This window comes from Bos indicus, chromosome 16, assembly GCF_029378745.1.
Source record: "Bos indicus isolate NIAB-ARS_2022 breed Sahiwal x Tharparkar chromosome 16, NIAB-ARS_B.indTharparkar_mat_pri_1.0, whole genome shotgun sequence".
NCBI classification, from domain to species: domain Eukaryota; kingdom Metazoa; phylum Chordata; class Mammalia; order Artiodactyla; family Bovidae; genus Bos; species Bos indicus.
The window spans coordinates 52,962,593-52,982,511 of NC_091775.1; the positions used below are offsets into that span (position 1 = coordinate 52,962,593).

At 46.1% G+C, this 19,919-nt stretch overlaps 1 protein-coding gene across 9 annotated transcripts in view; it reads right to left on the reverse strand.

Annotated features, from left to right (window-relative positions):
- FHAD1 (forkhead associated phosphopeptide binding domain 1) overlaps positions 1-19,919 on the reverse strand; it is a 165,397-nt gene that overhangs the window by 77,723 nt on the left and 67,755 nt on the right. For all 9 annotated transcript variants that reach the window (XR_011560881.1, XM_070768459.1, XM_019976876.2 and 6 more), the window contains exons 6-10: positions 19,605-19,841; positions 8,886-9,009; positions 5,419-5,549; positions 3,418-3,507; positions 2,287-2,391 (exon numbers count right to left, since the gene is read on the reverse strand). Coding sequence is in view for 8 of the 9 variants with exons in the window: in XM_070768459.1 (XP_070624560.1) it covers positions 2,287-2,391; positions 3,418-3,507; positions 5,419-5,549; positions 8,886-9,009; positions 19,605-19,841 (687 nt within the window). In the remaining variant the exon portion in view is untranslated. The remainder of the gene's footprint in view (positions 1-2,286; positions 2,392-3,417; positions 3,508-5,418; positions 5,550-8,885; positions 9,010-19,604; positions 19,842-19,919) is intronic.

The following is a 19,919-nucleotide window of genomic DNA, read 5'->3' on the forward strand; positions in this document are numbered from 1 at the left end:
GGAGGATGATCTCTAGGTCATTGCGCTGTTGTGAAGAGGGAAAAGAGATGAAATGTTTGGTGGTGATGCCCAGTCCATGAGAAACTGCAGCTATCATTTTCACCATTATTAGCTGCGAATGTCACCTACTGGTTCTCTGTTCGGAGGCCCTGGTAGCGCCCCACTGCCTGTGTGCAATAGAGCCTGAGTGCCAGAACTAGCACAAAACACCAAGCCAGGGATTCAAGAAGCCCTGATGAGCTCTGAACAAGGCAAAGAAAAATGAATCCACACCTAGATAAATCATAATAAGACTGCTGGAAATCCAGGGAAAAGGAAATCTTAAAAGCAGCCAGAGAAAAAGACAGGTTTTGCAAAGGTGCATCAATAAGGCTTACAGATGACTTCTAAATAGAAATAACAGGAGCCAAAAAACAGCAGTGACATACCTAATGCTGTTTCTAATGTGCTGAAAGAAAAGAACTGCTATTGTAGAATTCAATAGGCAGTCAAATGTGTTTTAAGAATGAAGGTTAAATATCATTTCAAGATAGACACACAGACACATCTGCGACTGTCATCAACAGAGCTACAGTGAAGGAAAACACTAAAGGGTATTCTTCAGAGACAAGAAAAATGAATGCAGACGGATGATCAGAGATGCAGAAAAGACAAGCAACAGTAAGAGTAATGTGTGCATATGATACTGACTATATAAAAATGCCAATAATATCTTTGGGGGCTTTATTAATAACTATAGAGAGGAGTTTAGAAAATGACAGCAATGACTTACAAATTTGGAGGGGTTAAGTGAAGTCAGGGTGTTCTAAATTCACTACATTGTCAAGGAGAAGGGCATAATTATCAACTAATACTACATCTTGGTAAGTTAAGAATGTACATTGTAAGTACTTCTGTGGTGGTCCAGTGGCTAAGACTCTGCGCTCCCAATGCCAAGGGCCCAGGTTCAATTCCTGGTCAGGGAACTAGATTCCACATGCCACAAATGGAGAGTTTGCATGCTGCAAGTGAAGATCGAACGTGCCACAGTGACGATCTGCAACTAAAACCCAGCCCAGCCAAAGAAATACGTTTATTAATTAAAAAAGAATGCACGTTGTAATCTTTAGGATGACCACTAAGACAGCAATGGAAGCGTGAAAAACTTAATTAATGTGAGATCTTTGCAAGTCAAGGATAAAATGCTATTGTCTTACTATGGTTAAAAGGATAGTAAAAAAGTGAAATGTTTCCAAGCTAATAGAGGGGGAAGGTGGAATGACAGAAAACCATCAACTCAAAAGGAGGCAAGAAAGGAGAGAAAAAGCAATATAGTTACAGAGAGTACAACTGGCACTGGGCAAGAGAGTAGATTTAAATCCCAGTGTATGAGTGATTAGATAACATAAACGGACTGAAAGTAAAAGACTGTCAAACTGGGTTTTGTAAAAATGATATGCTATTTGGAAGCTATATGTCTAAAACTTAAAAATTGACAGAGAGGACTTCCCTGGTGGTCCAGTGGTTAAGAATCCATCTGCCAAAGCAGAGGACATGGGTTTGATCCCTGGTCCCGGGACAGTCCACATGCCACGGGGCAACTAAGCCCATGAGCCACAACTGCTGAGCCCTTGCAGCCCAAAGTCCATGTTCCACACAAGAAGCCACTGAAATGAGAAGCCGGTGCCCCGCGACTAGAGAGCAGTCCCTGCTCACCACATCTAGAGGAAGCCTGTGTGCAGTAATGAAGGCCCAGCACAGCCAAAAAGAAACAAATAAATAAAATTTTAAAAAATTAACAGAGAAAGTATGAAAAAAATATGCTATGGAAACTCTAACCAACAGCAAGCCAGTGATGGTGCTACACGACAAAGACGATGTTAAGGGAAAACACTACTAGAGATGAAAAGAGACACTAAAAAAAAAAGGGACATTTTATGATGATCAAAAGTCTTGTTCTACTGGAAGTATTAGAATTCTAAATTTATATGCACATAGTAATACAACCTCACAATATATAAAGCAAAATTTGTCAATATTAAAAGAAGAAACACAAATCTACAATCATGATGAGATTAAAAAAAAAAAAATTCCCAATGACTGATAGAACACAAAGACACACACACACACAAATCAATAAGAGTATTTAAGCTGGAACAACATCATTGACAAGCTTGATTTAATGGATCAATTCTTTCCTGGGTAATTTCATGATTGAAGGCAGTGGGTCGTGGTTACACACGGGAACTTTGGAGTCTGGCAGACCCAGCCTGGAGCGGTTGCCAAGACGACCCATCCCTGCCATACCTTGCTCTTTTCCCGAAGCGTCTTAGAGATGAGGCTCTGCTCCGTACTGCTCCTTTTCAACTCCTCCCTGAGCTTTCTCACTTCTTTCTCCATGCCGTGGATTTGCTAAGAAAGTGTCAACAGCAGGGAAGTCAACTTCGTAACTCACCTCACCCAGTTCGTTAAGGTGGAAACCTAGTCTGAGATCAGTTTAATTCTTTCCCTTGGGAGATGCTTCTACATCTTTAAAGCAAAGTAGGGTTTCTTTCAACAGATGCATTGAAAGTGCAGGGTGAGGGAAAATTTGAGTTTCTTTTGAAGATCAGCATGGATTCTGGATTCAACAGTACAAGGGACACATTCACTCATTAGATTCTCCTTTCTTGGAATATATTTTGAGTTCAGTCTAAATAGGGGTTATTTGGAAGACACCATGGGCAGAGCTTGGAAGAAAAGAACAATGAGCTTTTTCTTTTTGTTCCCATTTGAGACAGAGAATAGCAGTGCCCCTGAGAGAAGAAAATGGCCTCGACAGATGGAAAATACATGCTTAGTGATGTTCTCGAGGACTTGACTGGCACGGAGGGTGAACATTCACATTTAGTGCTCATCTTTTCATTGTACTAATTTTTATATTCACCTTCCATACAAAGCCAATGATACGTCTGCGTTTTATTTTGTTTTTATGAACTGATGTAAAACTGAATGCATCAATATTTAAGAAACAATACTTAAGGAGGAGTTTCATGTTAATAACAGAGCCCATGGCTGTGATAAAACTTGAGACAGTAGATCATGAAAGTTTGGGCATCACAAGTCCAGGGGTAGGCACCATGGTGAATTTCTAGTAGCATCTAGTGGCCACTGGGCCACCTTTTGTCCCAGTCTCCAGCCCAACTCTAGCCCAGTTCCAGGGGCTGATAAGGGGCCTAGAGCCAACTGTCCATGAAATCCTAGGAGAGCATGTTTTCCAAGGTTTTCTACCCATCTCTTTGAGGCAAGCAAATCAAAGAATTACATTAATTACATTAACAGACACCCATAAAGCCCCAGAGTTTGTACTAGCTAAGGGGCCAAGGAATCCCTCCAAAGCCCTGAAGGTCAAAGTCTAGGCTTTCCATGGACACCCAGGGGTGAGGAGCTTCAACGCACAGTTTTGTAGAGTTTTAGTTCTTTCTCTTGGGCCTCCAGGTTCTCCTTCTGGGCATCTTCCTTCTTTAACTCTTCTTTCAGCACTGAGCACTGGGGAGAAAAATAACCAGGTCACGTGGGCTTGACTAGGGGCCTAAGTCCCTATGTGCGTGCCCAAGACTGTCTTCTGTTGTTTAACTCCATCACACCCTGCATCATGAGAGGCCAGACCGTCTGTGTGACGGAAGCATGGGGATCCTGTGGTTGTTCCTGGTTCACCCCTCTTGTGAGTTTTGACAAATAAAGTGTCTAAATTGCCCTTCAAAAGCCAGCCAACTGCACCACAGGGAGAGTCCAGACTCGCAGAGGCTGGTACTTAGTGGAGGAATTGAGCCGCTTTCACTCAGTGAGCATCGAGAGTGGTGAGGGAGGGCCAGTGAGTTTGGGTGGATCTTAGTGCTTTCGTGCAGGTTCCATCTCAGAGACACGACTGCCCTGCTGGTCACAGAGTGGTAAACAGAGCTGCCTTTTCCGAGGGCATTTTGGCAACAGACATTAAGAGCATAAGGATGGATGTGCCTTCTTTCGACCCAGAAATTCCCACTTTAGACATGTACCCTAAGGACAATGATTAGAGAAATCAGTGAATCTGTAGCTTCAAGGATGTTCTCCATAGAACTGTCAGTAACAGTGGAAAAAAAAAACAAGTGTTGTTTATAACAGGAGATCACCTTATAACACTGTGTACATCCAGGAGAAAGTGTGTGGCTTTTAAGACCAACGATAAAGCGTTGATTTATTAGCATGGGGAAGTCATTGTGTTTATGATTTTAAAAAATATGCATAGTGTAAATTCACTGTAAAATAACTGACTGCTTGATTTCTAGGTAATATATAGAAACAAGACTGGAAGAACCCAGAGGAAAAGTGACCTCACTCCAAGGTCAGTAAGGAAGGGGAAACGGGGACATAAGCAAATAGATGCAGGTGGGAGGTGGAAGAGCCAAGCAGGGGCTGTCTTTGCATATTCCTTCTACTAAGCACCAGCTCTGCAACCCCTCCCCGTCCCCAACACACACACACACACACACACACACACAGTCCTCTCACCTAAAACAGCGAGTGCACATGCCTAGGAGGGCACTCTGCTTGGCAGAAACAAAGGCAGAGGCATTGCCCAGGCGGCTGACTGAGGCAGAGGCAGAGGAGCACTGCTAAAACCAGGCTCCCGTGTCTTGGAAAACGATTTTGTCACTCCCATTTCGCAGATAGGGAAATAAAGGCCAAATAAGTTACAGTAAGAGAAAGCTCTGGGATTGGACCCAGGTCTGTCTGACTCCAAAGCTCGTGCCTTTTGCTGGTTCCATATTCGGTGTAGTACTACGCACCAGTATCGTGCCTTTTCCTTGGAACCTCAGGATGTTTCCACCCCACACCTGTGCAGCCCTGGCTAATCCATCAGACAGCTGCTGGGAATCTCTGAGTTACGACCTGAGATGAAAGCTATGAGGTTTTACCTTGACTGGCAGGAACAGATGCATTATACAAATACTGAGAAATCTTATCCTATAGAGTCAGGATTCTAAAGTTGGCATGGAAGGCAAGATTTGCAAATAAAGTTCCATTTAAAAAACTCTTCACTTGCCTACCAAGTCTAGGGAAGAAATGAGAGTTTGTGTGTTTGCATCTGGATCTTCAAACGTTCTGATTTGAAGGCAGTTATGAGAACCAGTGGTGCTGGGACCGTGATGGAGCCCTGTGGGTTGTCCTTGCTCACAGAGATATTTTATTCTGTTTTACATTAAGCTGTGCAGTAGCAATATATGCTAATAAGTGTGTTTGTTCCTGGGGTTTATTTATCATAGGGGTTAAAAAATGTTTGCTGCATTTGAAAATATATCATGCTATTCTGAGCCACATACTGTACTTTAAAAGCTGCCAAGAAGTTGACTTCTCTGCAGACACCTGACTGCACCGTGTCTGCTTTTCGAAGCTACACTTTGATGATGACCCGACACTCACTCTGGAGTTGAGGGCTTCAAGCTGGTGATCCTTTTCTTTGTTCTCACTTTTTAGTTGATTCACCTCCTGTTTTAGTTGTTGAACTTGCTCATCCTTTGCTAACATATCCTTTTGCAAAGATGACACCATCTCTGCAAAACAAAAATCACAGGTCAAAAGGGCAGGAAGGATTCCTGGTATCACCACGGCTGTTAGCCAAGTTTCGGACAAGAACCTCCAAGCCCAGGGCCAGCATTCCTAGAACTGCGGAGGTTGTTGCCAAGAATCCCAGAGCAAGAATGGGAATGAGACCAGAGACCATGGAACATGGTTTGAGGCGTCAGGGAGAATGAGGGGCAGTCAGCGAGCACCAGTGGGAGGAGAAGCCTTTGGGGGCCCCTGGTGGGCACAGGCTGGGCAGAGCCGAGAGGAGAGGCCATGCCCAGGGCTTGGGAAGCAAAGGCCCAGCACAGGTGAAGTCCAGGAATTCTTCTCCAGAGCCCAGGAGGCAGACTTGCGGCAGAGCGGACTGCTGGGCACTCTTGGCGGGGCGGCCAGCTTCACACTTATGTGAGTTTGGCCCTGTCCTAACCCCTTATTAGCTTGGCGGTCTTGGACAAGTTATTTCACCTCCCACTGCATGTCCTGCACAGAGTTATTGAAAGGGTCAAGTGAGATGGCCTGTCCTAAGAACATAAAGTGACTTATATTTGTTGTTGTTGTTCAGTCACTAAATCGTGTCTGACTCTTTGCGACGCCATGGACTGCAGCATGCCAGGCTTCTCTGACCTCCACCATGTCCTGGAGATTGCTCAAACTCATGTCCAATGAGTCAGTGATGCCAACCAACCATCTCATCCTCTGTCACCCCCCTATATGGCACTCACTATGTTTCACGACAGCCAGTTTCCAGCATGGCCCCCATGATCCCTGCCTCCTGGAATCCATGCCCTTGTGTGGCCCCTCCCACCCTGAATAGGACTGACATGGGTAACCCACATGATGCTGCGGAAATGATGCAATGTGACCTCCCAGGCTGGGTCATTAAAGACACTGTGGCTTCCTCTTTGCTCTCTCTTGCACCGCTCACTCTGGGGGAAGCCACCCTCCGTGTTGTGAAGACACTCAAGCAGCCCTTGGGAGAAGTACGTGTGATAAGAGGCTGAGGCCTCCAGCCAACAGCCACATGGGCAGCAACTCTGAAAGGGGTTCCTCCCGCTTCCGATAAGGCTTTCAATGACATGACTGATGCCCCAGATGACATCTTGACTCCAATTCAAGAGAATTAAGTTACACACCCCTCCATCCCAAATTCCTGTACTGCAGAAACTGGGTGAGATAATAAATACCAGCTGTTGTTTTACCTGTTACATTTTGGGATAACTTGCTATACAGCAATAGATAACTACTCTGTTACTGAATTATCACTTTGGAGAAAAGTGGGAAGTGAAAGTGAAAGTTGCTCACTTTCCAAGCTGGTGGAAGATTCCACTTCCAGTGGACTTGGAGCCTCATTATATGCTCACTGTAATGCAATAGCTAAGTGACACACCCAGCAGCAACAGAGGCTGAGATGGTTGGATGGTATCACCGCTTCAACGGACATGAACTTGGGCAAACTCCAGGAGATGGTGAAGGACAGGGAAGCCTGGTGCGCTGCAGTCCATGGGGTTTTGAAGAGTCAGATACAACTTGGTGACTGAACAACAACAACACACTCACCAGTACCATCACAGTTCTGAGGTCAATCATACAAGGTCAGAACGTGGGCAGTGGCCCAATTTCTGGAAATCACTGCCCCTTCCCTGAAATATTTGGAATAATCCTCCCATTCATTAGCCTATGAAATTACCCAGCCCATAAAAATTAACCACCTCATATTTCAGGGCCGCTCACCTTCTGCGATGGCCCATACTCTCTGCCTGTGGAGTGTGTTTCTATCTAAACAAATCCACTTCTTACCTATCACTTTGTCTCTCACTGAATTCTCTCTGTGACAAGACATCAAGAAACTGAGCTTTATTAATGAATAAATAAAGCCCAGATGTATGACCTCAATTAAAAGACAGTATGTTCTGGCCTGGGTCCAAGTCCCACCTGAGTTGCCCGGTTTCACACCCACTCTGCTGTTCTCCCTTGGGTCCCCACTGAGGCACAGGCCACCAAGTCACACAGTTTAGTTTCTCCACAGCACGACCACTCTCTGAAGCAGGCTGTTCGTTTATTCGTCCTTTTCCTTCAGTGAGTACGGGGTCTGACTGTCTTGCTCAGAGCTCTCTCCCCAGAGCCTAGAACAGGGCCTGACACCTCGCAGGTGCTCAGTCAGCATGCTGAAGGAATGAAGGAATCCAGGGAGCCCAGGCTCAGCCACAGCTGTGTGGGGGCTGCCCCCACCTCCAAGCCCTTTACCAGGGAACCACCTCTGTTGGTCTCACTTGGGCTCGAGTGCGCTCAGGTGAAAATGGGTGAGATGATGGGTACCCAAAGCGGTGACCCCATTTTGTCCATGTTCTAGTTCACACTTGGGCAGGCTGGCTTGTGGAGCCACCCAAGTCACCCTATGTTCTATGTTCTCCCTGGCGGGGCCAGTGCTCAGGTGACCTCGTAGACAAGATATATGTGTGTGTGTGCTCAGTTGCTCAGTTGTGTCCAATTCTTTGTGACCCCCATAGACTGTAGCCCACCAGGCTCCTCTGCCCATGGAATTGTCCAGGCATAAATACTTGAGCAGTTGCCATTTCCTTCTCCAGAAGATCTTCCCAGACCAGGGATTGAACCTTGGTCTCCTACATCTCCTGTATTGGCAGATGGATTCTTTACCACTGAGCCAGCCACTTGGGATGGAGAAGGCACTGGCACCCCACTCCAGGACTCTTGCTTGGAAAATACCATGGGCGGAGGAGCCTGGTGAGCTTCAGTCCATGGGGTCGCAAAGAGTTGGACATGACTGAGTGACTTCACTTTCACTTTTCACTTTCATGCATTGGAGAAGGAAATGGCAGCCCACTTCAGTGTTCTTGCCTGGAGAATCCCAGGGATGGGGGAGCCTGGTGGGCTGCTGTCTATGGGGTCGCACAGAGTCAGACACGACTGAAGTGACTTAGCAGCGGCAGCAGCCACTTGGGAAGCCTGGTCAAGATACAACATTCTCTCCAGTATTTATCAGGCCCTGCCCTAGGAAGTAGGTGGCAAGAAATCTGCACTGAGGGAGAATTCTAACTCACTGACACTGGTGGCCTGGTGGGTTGCTGAGATCCCTGAGGCTGCACCCAGGTCACGGGCACAGGTGCTGTGGTAGATTGGTGATGTCTGCAGGGGGAGGGAGGCAGGTGCAGTGATAGACTGGTGATGTCTGTGGGGGGAGGGAAGCAGGTGCAGTGATAGATTGGTGATGTCTGCAGGGGGAGGGAGGCAGGTGCAGTGATAGATTGGTGATGTCTGCAGGGGGAGGGAGGCAGTTCTCAGGAGCAAATCCAGAAGGACCTCACCTGAAGTGATGGCATTATCCCTCCTCAAGTTCTCACCCTGGTTCTTCAGGGACGTGATTTCCAGGTTCCTCTCAGACAGGGTTTGGCACAGCACCTGGCTGTAGCCTTGCTGCAGGGCACTGATCTGCAGGGCAACACACAGTCAGAGGGGGGTCAGCCGGCTTTGCAGGACACACTTCTCCAGGGCTGGACAAAAAGAGTCGGGTTGATCTTGGGTTGGGGTGTTGGGGAAACCAAGCTTTTCAGTTATAACTGGTGGGAGAGACGGGAGGGTGCCTATCTTCAGTGACCACCGTGTCCTATATCATCAAGACACAAACCTTACCTTTGTGGTCACCCAGGGGCTCAGGTGCCCTTTCCCTGGATCCCTTCCTGTGACTGAGGCAGGAGGCAGATGGGCTTCAGGCTGGATACTTACAACCAACCTTCTGTTTACATTTCCCAAGACAGGAGGTAGGTGGGCTCCAGGTTAGGCATTTACAACCAGCCTCCTGTTTGCACTGTGAGATGGAAACGACGACAGGAACAGGGTAAATGGCTGGACTTTGCCTCCTGTGGACACATCAGTTATGTCGGGGACAGACAGGGGCAAAACCTTGTTTGAGTACAAGACCAAGAGGTCACGTATTTCCCATTGGGGCAAGGGAGTCGCTGCACATGTGCAGAAAGGCTCTTTGGGGATACCAAAGGAGGGGTCACCATCCCATAATACGTGATGTCAAGCCCCATCCCTCATTGGCTGCTGGGCTGGAATCTACCTTGGGAAAAAGCTGTGCACACATGTTGGGGAGGATCCTAGGGTAGGTCCCATGTGGAAAAAGAAACCATTTAATTGGCCAAAGGTAAACAAAGACCCACTGGATGGGTGGCCACATAATGCAAAGAGCCGACTCACTAGAGAAGACCCTGATGCTGGGAAAAGATTGACGGCAGGAGGAGAAGGGGACGACAGAGGGCGAGATGGTTGGATGGCATCACCGACTCGATGGACCTGAGTTTGGACAAATTCCACAAGACTGAGCCACTGAACAACAACAACAAAGACTTGAAAGAATCGCCCTATACACATGATTTCACCACATCTGCCCTGGGCTCCTCCTCGCTGAAGCGACGCCCAGACCGTTTCTCCCCGGGTGTGCATCTCTGTCTTAATGAAACAAACTGTTTCTCTTTGTGCTCTTGCAGTTGTCCTGCTGTGTCCGAAACAGTTAACTTTGTACCTGTTTTTCTTTTTTTACAGTTTTTGCCTCCACAAGAAATGCATTTTTCAATGGGAGCAAGAGCCAGGGGAGATTTGCTTCTAGCCTCTAGCTGTTGATGGTCCAGTGGCTAGGAGTCCTGGTTTTTATCCCAGGTTCAGTTCCAGGGCAGGGAACTAAGACCTTGCTTCAAGCCACCGCTCACTGTTGCCTCTCCGAGATCACCATCTGTGGCCTTTTAGCCATAAACAGGCCAGCCGTTGGTGCTGAATCATCCAGCACTGACTGTATGCAGAGTGAAATTCAAGAGACAGGAGGGTGTTGTGTGTGCTCAGTCACGTTCGACTCTTCTGTGACCCCAGGGACTGTAGCCCGCCGGGCTCCTCCATCCACGGGATTTCCCAGGCAAGAACACTGGAGTGGGTTGCCATTTCCTATTCCAGGGGTTCTTCCCAACTCAGGGATCAAGCCCATGTCTCCTATGTCCCCTGCATTGGCAGGCGGATTCTTTACCACTGGGAAGCCCCCAAGAGATGGGGTCTGCCATCTCTTCAATATATACTGAATATATATAATGAATATATATTCATTATATAATGAATTTCCTTTAATGAGAACAGCAAATCGCTTATACAACACTCCGGAGTTTACACAACTCATGTGCACATGCTACATGGATACTCCTCACAGCATTGCCGAAGGCTGATGTTCCCAGCAGGCTTCCCATTTGCAAGAGGGCAGACTGAGACTGGGAGAGGTAAAGTCCCCTGCTCAGGATCACGGGGCTGGTCAGAGGCGGAGAAGGATTCAAACCCAGCCTCTAGGGGCCCGTTTCCACTTTTCCAGGTGGCCCTAGGAAGCAGCATGAAAAGTTAGAGGCTCTAAAGCATAGCGTGGACTTGGGAGCCAGACTGTAGGCTTCAAGTCCTGTTTCTGCCTGTTACGGGCCCTGTGAACACAGGAAGACACCGTATTTTATTTTCAGTCTGTACGTGGGGTGATGGCAGTCCCAGTCTGATAGGATTGCTAGAAGTATAGTTTTTTCCCCAGTCCTTGCTTTGCGGCATGTCGGATCTTCGTTTCCCAACCAGGGATCAAACCTGTGCCCTCTGCTTCAGGAGCTTGGAGTCTTAACCACTGGACCACCAGGAAATCCCTGTTAGAAGTATCTTAACAAATTAGTCATGTGTGCAAGTAATCAGATTATGCCTGGCACACAGCATAGAGGGATGAGGTGTCACGGTCCTCTCAGCTGACTACCCATGGTGTGTTTTAGCTTCAGCTTCCCTTGTCTGTCTCTGGGGAAAGGAGTTGGGAATCTTTGTGTGCATTTATAAGTCTTGCTCAGGCTCACTTTAACACTGCTGTGGTTGTTATTAGGAGGAAATACAGGAATCATGAGTGGGATGACCATGGGCTGGCTGCTCCAAGAACTCTGGAAGTCCCTGGCTCAGAACCCACTTGAGGGCCAGCCCCTCTCCAGGGATCCATATGCAGGGCAGGGGCCCTGGAAGGATGTCCTTGGAAAGCAGCCCTGGTAAGGGCTGGAAAGTAGCTGCCGCATTTACTGCAAGAGAGAACCACCTCTCACAGGTACCCGAGAGGCTGGGGAAGGGAGGTGGGCCAGAACCCCCTCCCTCTTCATCTGACTCATCGGACTGCTTGGTCTGAGTGGCCAGGCCTTTTCCCTCCCAGGGTGTGCTGTGGGCCTTCGCGGCTTTGATTTTTCAGACGTCAGGACTCAGTTCTCCCACAGGGACATGCTTATTGGGCCAGAAATGCCACATAGTCCGTAGACAAGATGAGAACTAGCTTGTTTTGATAGATCAAAATAGAAGCGACAAGCAGCAGGATGCAATTTCTTTGTTTTCCTAAGGTAAGGTTGCCGGATTTGGGGGAGAAAAAAAGGATGCAAATGACAGATAACATTTTCCTGTGTGTCCCATGCAGTATGTGGAACATACTCTAAAAAAGATATTCTAATATTCAAATTTAATTGGGTATCCTTATTTTATCTGGCAACCCCACCTAAGAGAGTTCTTAAACTTCAGTCATTCAAATACCACTTTCACTATTTTTGCCATATCTCTTTGCTGGTCCCACTATAATTTCTTAGCATTTTTCTTAGAAGCCCCTTGCTTTCTAAACTTAAAAAACATGTATTAAATTTAAAATAACTGCTATAAGAGTAAATAGTGACTCAACATCTTAAATAAAAATAATCTTAAAAAAAAGAGAAAATACAAGAATTTCCCTGTTTACTGTCAGACCAGGCTGCAGGCTTCACATTAAAAAAAAAAAAAAAAAAAGACTTGGGGTAAGGGGCGGGCATGCCCAGGTATTTGGGCAACGGTGTGGTGAATTTAACTCAGATGACCATTATATCTACTAGTGCGGGCAGGAATCCCTCAGAAGAAATGGAGTAGCCATCATGGTCAACAAAAGAGTTCGAAATGCAGTACTTGGTTGCAATCTCAAAAATGACAGAATGATCTCTGTTTGTTTCCAAGGCAAACCATTCAATATCACAGTAATCCAAGTCTATGACCCAACCAGTAATGCTGAAGAAGCTGAAGTTGAATGGTTCTATGAAGACCTACAAGACCTTTTAGAACTAACACCCAAAAAAGATGTCCTTTTCATTATAGGGGACTGGAATGCAAAAGTAGGAAGTCAAGAAAACCTGGAGTAATAGGCAAATTTGGCCTTGGAATACGGAATGAAGCAGGGCAAAGACTAATAGAGTTTTGCCAAAAAAATGCACTGGTCATAGCAAACACCCTTTTCCAACAACACAAGGGAAGACTCTACACATGGACATCACCAGATGGTCAACACTGAAATCAGACTGATTATATTCTTTGCAGCCAAAGATGGAGAAGCTCTATACGGTCAACAAAAACAAGACCAGGAGCTGACTGTGATTTGGCAATAAGGAGCTGAACTCCTTATTGCCAAATTCAGACTGAAATTGAAGAAAGTAGGGTCGGACACGACTGAGCAACTTCACTTTCACTTTTCACTTTCATGCATTGGAGAAGGAAATGGCAACCCACTCCAGTGTTCTTGCCTGGAGAATCTCAGGGACAGGGGAGCCTGGTGGGCTGCCGTCTATGGGGTCGCGAGGAGTCGGACACGACTGAAGCGACTTAGTAGCAGCAGCAGCAGCAGGAAAAACCACTAGACCATTCAGGTATGACCTAAATCAAATCCCTTATGATTATACAGTGGAAGTGAGAAATAGATTTAAGGGCCTAGATCTGATAGATAGAGTGCCTGAGGAACTATGGACTGAGGTTCGTGACATTGTACAGGAGACAGGGATCAAGACCATCCCCATGGAAAAGAAATGCAAAAAAGCAAAATGGCTGTCTGGGGAGGCCTTACAAATAGCTGTGAAAAGAAGAGAAGCAAAAAGCAAAGGAGAAAAGGAAAGATATAAGCATCTGAATGCAGAGTTCCAAAGAACAGCAAGAAGAGATAAGAAAGCCTTCTTCAGCAATTAATGCAAAGAAACAGAGGAAAACAACAGAATGGGAAAGACTAGAGATCTCTTCAAGAAAATTAAGAGATACCAAGATACTTTCATGCAAAGATGAGCTCGATAAAGGACAGAAATGGTATGGACCTAACAGAAGCAGAAGATATCAAGAAGAGGTGGCAAGAATACACAGAAGAACTGTACAAAAAAGATCTTCATGACCCAGATAATCACGATGGTGTGATCACTGACCTAGAGCCAGACATCCTGGAAAGTGAAGTCAAGTGGGCCTTAGAAAGCATCACTATGAACAAAGCTAGTGGAGGTGATGGAATTCCAGTTGAGCTATTTCAAATCCTGAAAGATGATGCTGTGAAAGTGCTGCACTCAATATGCTAGCAAATTTGGAAAACTCGGCAGTGGCCACAGGACTGGAAAAGGTCAGTTTTCATTCCAATCCCAAAGAAAGGCAATGCCAAAGAATGCTCAAACTACCGCACAATTGCACTCATCTCACACGCTAGTAAAGTAATGCTCAAAATTCTCCAAGCCAGGGTTCAGCAATACGTGAACCGTGAACTTCCAGATGTTCAAGCTGGTTTTAGAAAAGGCAGAGGAACCAGAGACCAAATTGCCAACATCCGCTGGATCATGGAAAAAGCAAGAGAGTTCCAGAAAAATATCTATTTCTTCTTTATTGACTATGCCAAAGCCTTTGACTGTGTGGATCACAATAAACTGTGGAAAATTCTGAAAGAGGTGGGAATACCAGATCACCTGACCTGCCTCTTGAGAAATCTGTATGCAGGTCAGGAAGCAACAGTTAGAACTGGACATGGAACAACAGACTGGTTCCAAATAGGAAAAGGAGTATGTTAAGACTGTATATTGTCACCCTGCTTATTTAACTTATATGCAGAGTACATCATGAGAAACGCTGGACTGGAAGAAGCACAAGCTGGAATCAAGATTGCCGGGAGAAATATCAATAACCTCAGATATGCAGATGACACCACCCTTATGGCAGAAAGTGAAGAGGAACTAAAAAGCCTCTTGATGAAGGTGAAATAGGAGAGTGAAAAAGTTGGCTTAAAAGTCAACATTCAGAAAACGAAGATCATGGCATCTGGTCCCATCACTTCATGGGAAATAGATGGGGAAACAGTGTCAGACTTTATTTTTTTGGGCTCCAAAATCACTGCAGATGGTGACTGCAGCCATGAAATTAAAAGACGCTTACTCCTTGGAAGAAAAGTTATGATCAACCTAGACAGCATATTCAAAAGCAGAGACGTTACTTAGCCATCAAAGGTCCGTCTAGTCAAGGCTATGGTTTTTCCAGTGGTCATGTATGGATGTGAGAGTTGGACTGTGAAGAAAGCTGAGAGCCGAAGAATTGATGCTTTTGAACTGTGGTGTTGGAGAAGACTCTTGAGAGTCCCTTGGACTGCAAGGAGATCCAACCAGTCCATTCTGAAGGAGATCAGCCCTGGGATTTCTTTGGAAGGGATGATGCTAAAGCTGAAACTCCAGTACTTTGGCCACCTCATGCGAAGACTTGACTCATTGGAAGACTCTGATGCTGGGAGGGATTGGGGTAAGGAGGAGAAGGGGACGACAGAGGATGAGATGGCTGGATGGCATCACTGACTCGATGGATGTGAGTCTGAGTGAACTCTGGGAGTTGGTGATGGACAGGGAGGCCTGGAGTGCTGTGATTCATGGGGTCGCAAAGAGTCCAGAGACGACTGAGCGACTGAACTGAACTGTGGTGACCTTGCCACCAGATGGCGCTCACAGCCTTTGGTCCTGGTTTCTGTGCCTGAAAATCTTGTTATTCTTACTCTCAGAGAATTAGCGGAAGTGTCAAGGTCTCACAAGTTTTCTTTCTCGTTTCATGCACCACCATGGTTGAGAGTCTATGACATTTATGATGGTTATAGATACTTATCCCCTGGGGCATCTGAAACATTATTGGGACAGGTCTACTCTAGAAGGTGGCGGGGTGGGGGGGGGAGGGGACACAGGCCACTCTGGCCCCCAACCTCTCCCAGGCTACTGTTCAGTTGTTCAGTTGTGTCCGACTCTTTGGAATCCCATGGACTGTAGCATGCCAGACTCTTTTGTCCTCCACCATCTCCCAGAGTTTCCTCAAATTAATGTCCATTGAGTCAGTGATGCTATCTAACCATTTCATCCTCTGTTGCCCCTTTCTCCTTTGGCCTTCAATCTTTCCTAGCATCAGGGTCTTTTACAGTGAGTTGGCTCTTTGCATCAGGTGGCCAGAGTACTAGAGCTTCAGCTTCAGCATCAGTCCTTCCAATGAATATTCAGAGTTGATTTCCTTTAGGATTGGATCTGGATCTCCTTGCTGTCCAAGGGACTCTTAAGAGTCTTCTCCAAACCACATTTCTAAAGCATCAATTCTTCAGTGCTCGCTTTCTTTACGGTCCAAATCTCACATTTGTACATGACCACCTTCTATGAGTGGTGGTGGTGGGCGACACAGGCCACTCTGCCCACCAGCCTCCCCAAGGCTATACTTTTGCATGTTTGTGCTTTGGACTTTGAGTGAAAAAAATTCTTTCATCTCTTACTGAGGAGATGAAAGAGGGTGGGTGGTGGCGGTGGTGGAATGCAGCTTTCCCATAAAAGGTACTTGGAACACTTAAGCAAACTGTTTCTAGCTCTTCTCAGCTTAATGGGTTTATTTGCATAAGGAAGAACACACAGAGACAAACTTCCAGAAGGGAAAACATACGTTCCCCTCTAAAGACTCCAGTGCTTTTGACAGATTTAAAATATTTCATTTTAAGTGTCAGAGTTTTAGGATTTTGGATTGCTGACAAACTCAAGAGTCTTCAAGGGACTTCCCTGGTGGTCCAGTGGTTGACAGTTCACCTTCCCATGTAGGGGACGTGGGTTTGATCCCGGGTCAAGGAACTACGAGCCTGTGCTCCGCAGTTAGAGAAAGCCTACACACACAACGAAGGCCCAGCTTAGCCAAAAAAAAAAAAAAAGAGAGTGTTTCAAACCTCTTTGTTACTTTTACTACCAAAACAAATATCCATGTTGTCTGTAATTGGCATAAATTCCAAGATGTTTAATGTCTGTTACACTATGTAATAAAATGGGCCCAGAATCATAAGAAAATTAATAGTGCCAGGAGGAGTGACTGTTTCAAGATACTAATTTGGTTTCTAATTAGCACAGGCGTATAAGAACACATGCAGGTAAGAATTTTCTAGCGATATTTCTAGGGGATCGAAGATCTTTGAGAGCAAGTCATTACGTACACGCTTTCAGGGACTAAGGAGAATGCATACGGTAATCAGAACGATAAATCAACCAGCCATGCGGCTTCTGCTTCTGGCTGAATGTTCTGCAGGCAGTAGAATATTGAAGAAGCTGAAACGTGAGTGGATGCAACTCGATTTGAGTTCAAACCAGGGCAGCCTCCGGTTCATAGATGTCTTGTTACAAAATATTCTCCTTCAGTTATAAGTAAAACTCCAGAGGTGGAGGAGGTAACAGGATGATGAATCAGTGTAATTATTTCTAGATAATATCTTTGTAAAAAAAATTTTTTCCCTCTAGATATCATCAGCCACTTAAAATAATACTCAAATTGTGACTGGCTGATATTCAAAGATATGTGGAAATTCTATAATATTATATGTCAAATATGTTTCAACTGAAAAAAAAAAGATATATGAGAATAATTCAGTCTTGTCCATGTGCCTGTGACATTAAGTCAGGAAAGCTCTGAAATGGGAGGATAACTGAAAAGGATATTTCAGCAAAACTGGGTTCAGCTCGAGAAGGTGCTCCTCAGTGCATCAGTTACACGTCACGGTAGCTGTTTGCAGCAGGGGTTCCTGAAGGACTTGCTGCTTTCAGTGTTTTCTTCAAAAATAGGTTCAAAAGAGAGTCACTGCTTCGTTGAAATACTAGAACATCTATTCTGTTTTCTGGTTTATTCTGTCCCCCTCACTAGAACAAAACAGGGGGAAGGATCATGTCTTCCTTGTTTCTGCGGAATTCACAGAACCTGGAAGACAGCATGACACAGGGGTGGCCCCCGCAAATACTGATTTGAATGAATGAATGGATGGATGAAGAACAGACACAGACCTATCAGAGTTTTGGAAGGTTACTAGGACCAACCTTTGCCTTCATGGAGCTGACAGTCTCCTGATAGAATCTCCTAGGTTCCCCATACTCCTTTCTAGGGCACCATTTCTAGGACTGAAACTGCGCACCTAGAATCGGTTACAGAAGGGGAAGGCAGTAAACAGAGAATCAGGGAACCGAGGCCCCAAACGTGGCTATGGCTTTAAGCAGAATTACGCACTGAGGCCAAAATTCATCAGGGGCCCATTTCTTTTTCTTATCAACGATGCTGAGATATGGGCTTCCCTGGTGGCTCAGTTGGTAAAGAATCCACCTGCAATGCAGGAGACCCCGGTTTCATTCCTGGGTTGGGAAGATCCCCCGGAGAAGAGAAGGGCTACTCACTCCAGTATTCTGGCCTGGAGAGTTCCACGGACTGTATGGTCCGTGGGGAGAGTCAGACACAACTGAGCTACTTTCACATATGTTGAGATATAATTTGTGTACAAGATCAATGGCCTAAAGTCATTCCTTAAAAAAAAAATTTTTTTTTTTTGGATCTAGTTTCAAGAGAAAGGAACTTGACTATAAATCCAGGCATCCTGGGTGGAGAATTTTGGGTGAAATTCTCCATAAATGAAGCAGCAGCTGCCTTCAGGGTGCTCTCAGGGTGCTCCCTGAGGCTCCACCTGAGAGCCATCACCCTGAGTCACCACCCTAAGGCTCTGACCCCTTGTCTTCAACCCCTACCTGGTTTTTCTTTTTTTTTAATAAAGGCCTTGGTGTTTGGAACACTTGGAGGTTCCTTCTCCCCATCTCCAGTCCTCTCTGGCTGGGGCCAGGTGAGCATGAGAGGTGGTCACTAAAGCCACAGAGCTGGGTGGAAGGGGCAGAGGGGAGCTCAAGTCACACAGCCCCCTCTCATTAACTGCGCAAGCTGTAACAAGTTCCTGGGTATCTCCGAGCCTACCTGGGTCTCCTCATCTGTAGAATCATATGTGTGGTCAGGGGCTTCCCAGATGGTGCTAGTGGTGAAGAACCTGCCTGCCAAGGCAGGAGACGTAAGAGACCAGGGTTCGATCCCTGGGTCAGGAAGATTCCCTAGAGTAGGGTATGGCAATCCACTCCAGTCTCCTTGCCTGAGGAATCCCATGGACAGAGGAGCCTGGCAGGCCTCAGTCCATAGAGTTGCAGAGTCGGACACGACTGAAGAAGGCACTTAATCAAAGGTATTAATAGTATTGTTCTTAGCAGGCTAGGAACCTACCAAGTCTCTCCTCCCTGGATCTGTGCTCTTCTCCACCATCTGTGCTGACCACCCGTTTCCAACTATCCGGGTGGATACCCTTGGTGCTCCCCGAGGCTCCACCTGAGAGCCATCACCCTGAGTCACCACCCTAAGGCTCTGACCCCTTGTCTTCAACCCCTACCTGGTTTTTCTTTTTTTTAATTAACTGTCATTAAAGTATAGTTGCTTTAGAATGTTGTGTTAGTTTCTGCTGCACAGCAAAGTGAATCGGTTACATATACACATATATCCCTTCTTTTTTCGACTTCCTTCCCATTTATTTCACCACAGAGCATTGAGTAGGGTTCCCTGTGCAATACAGTAGGTTCTCATGAGTCATCTATTTTATACATGGTATTAAGAGTGTGGGGCTTCCCTGGTGACTCAGTGGTAAAGAATCCGCCTGCCAAGGCAGGAGCTGCAGTTTCCATCCCTGGGTTGGGGACATGCCCCTGGAGAAGGAAATGGCAACCCACTCCAGTGTTCTTGCCTGGAAAATCTCATGGACAGAGGAGCCTGGTGGGCTATTGTTCATGGGGTCGCATAAGAGTCGGACATGACTTAGCAACCAAACAATTAAGAGTGTGTGTATGCCAATCCCAACCTCCCAATCCGTCCCACACCCCTCCTCCCCCTACCTGGCTTTTCAAGTTCTCGATTTCTCTCTGTTGGGCATCATCGTCTTCCTCCAGAACCTGGAGCTTGGGTGGGACCACCCTCTCATTCTGTCTGGAGGTGGCTGTTTCTGACAGCTTCTGGCTCAGGTGGGCCACTTCGTTCTGAAGGTTCACGATCACGGCATCTTTGTATTTGGATTCGAGTTCGAAATCCGATAGACGGCTGACTTCTTTTCCCAGCAGCAGAATTATTTCATCCTGGGTGGAGGCCAGATGGGAAGTTTAGTGGGTGTGGGTCTGGGTGTAAGGCTGAGCCCACTGAAAAAAATATAGGAA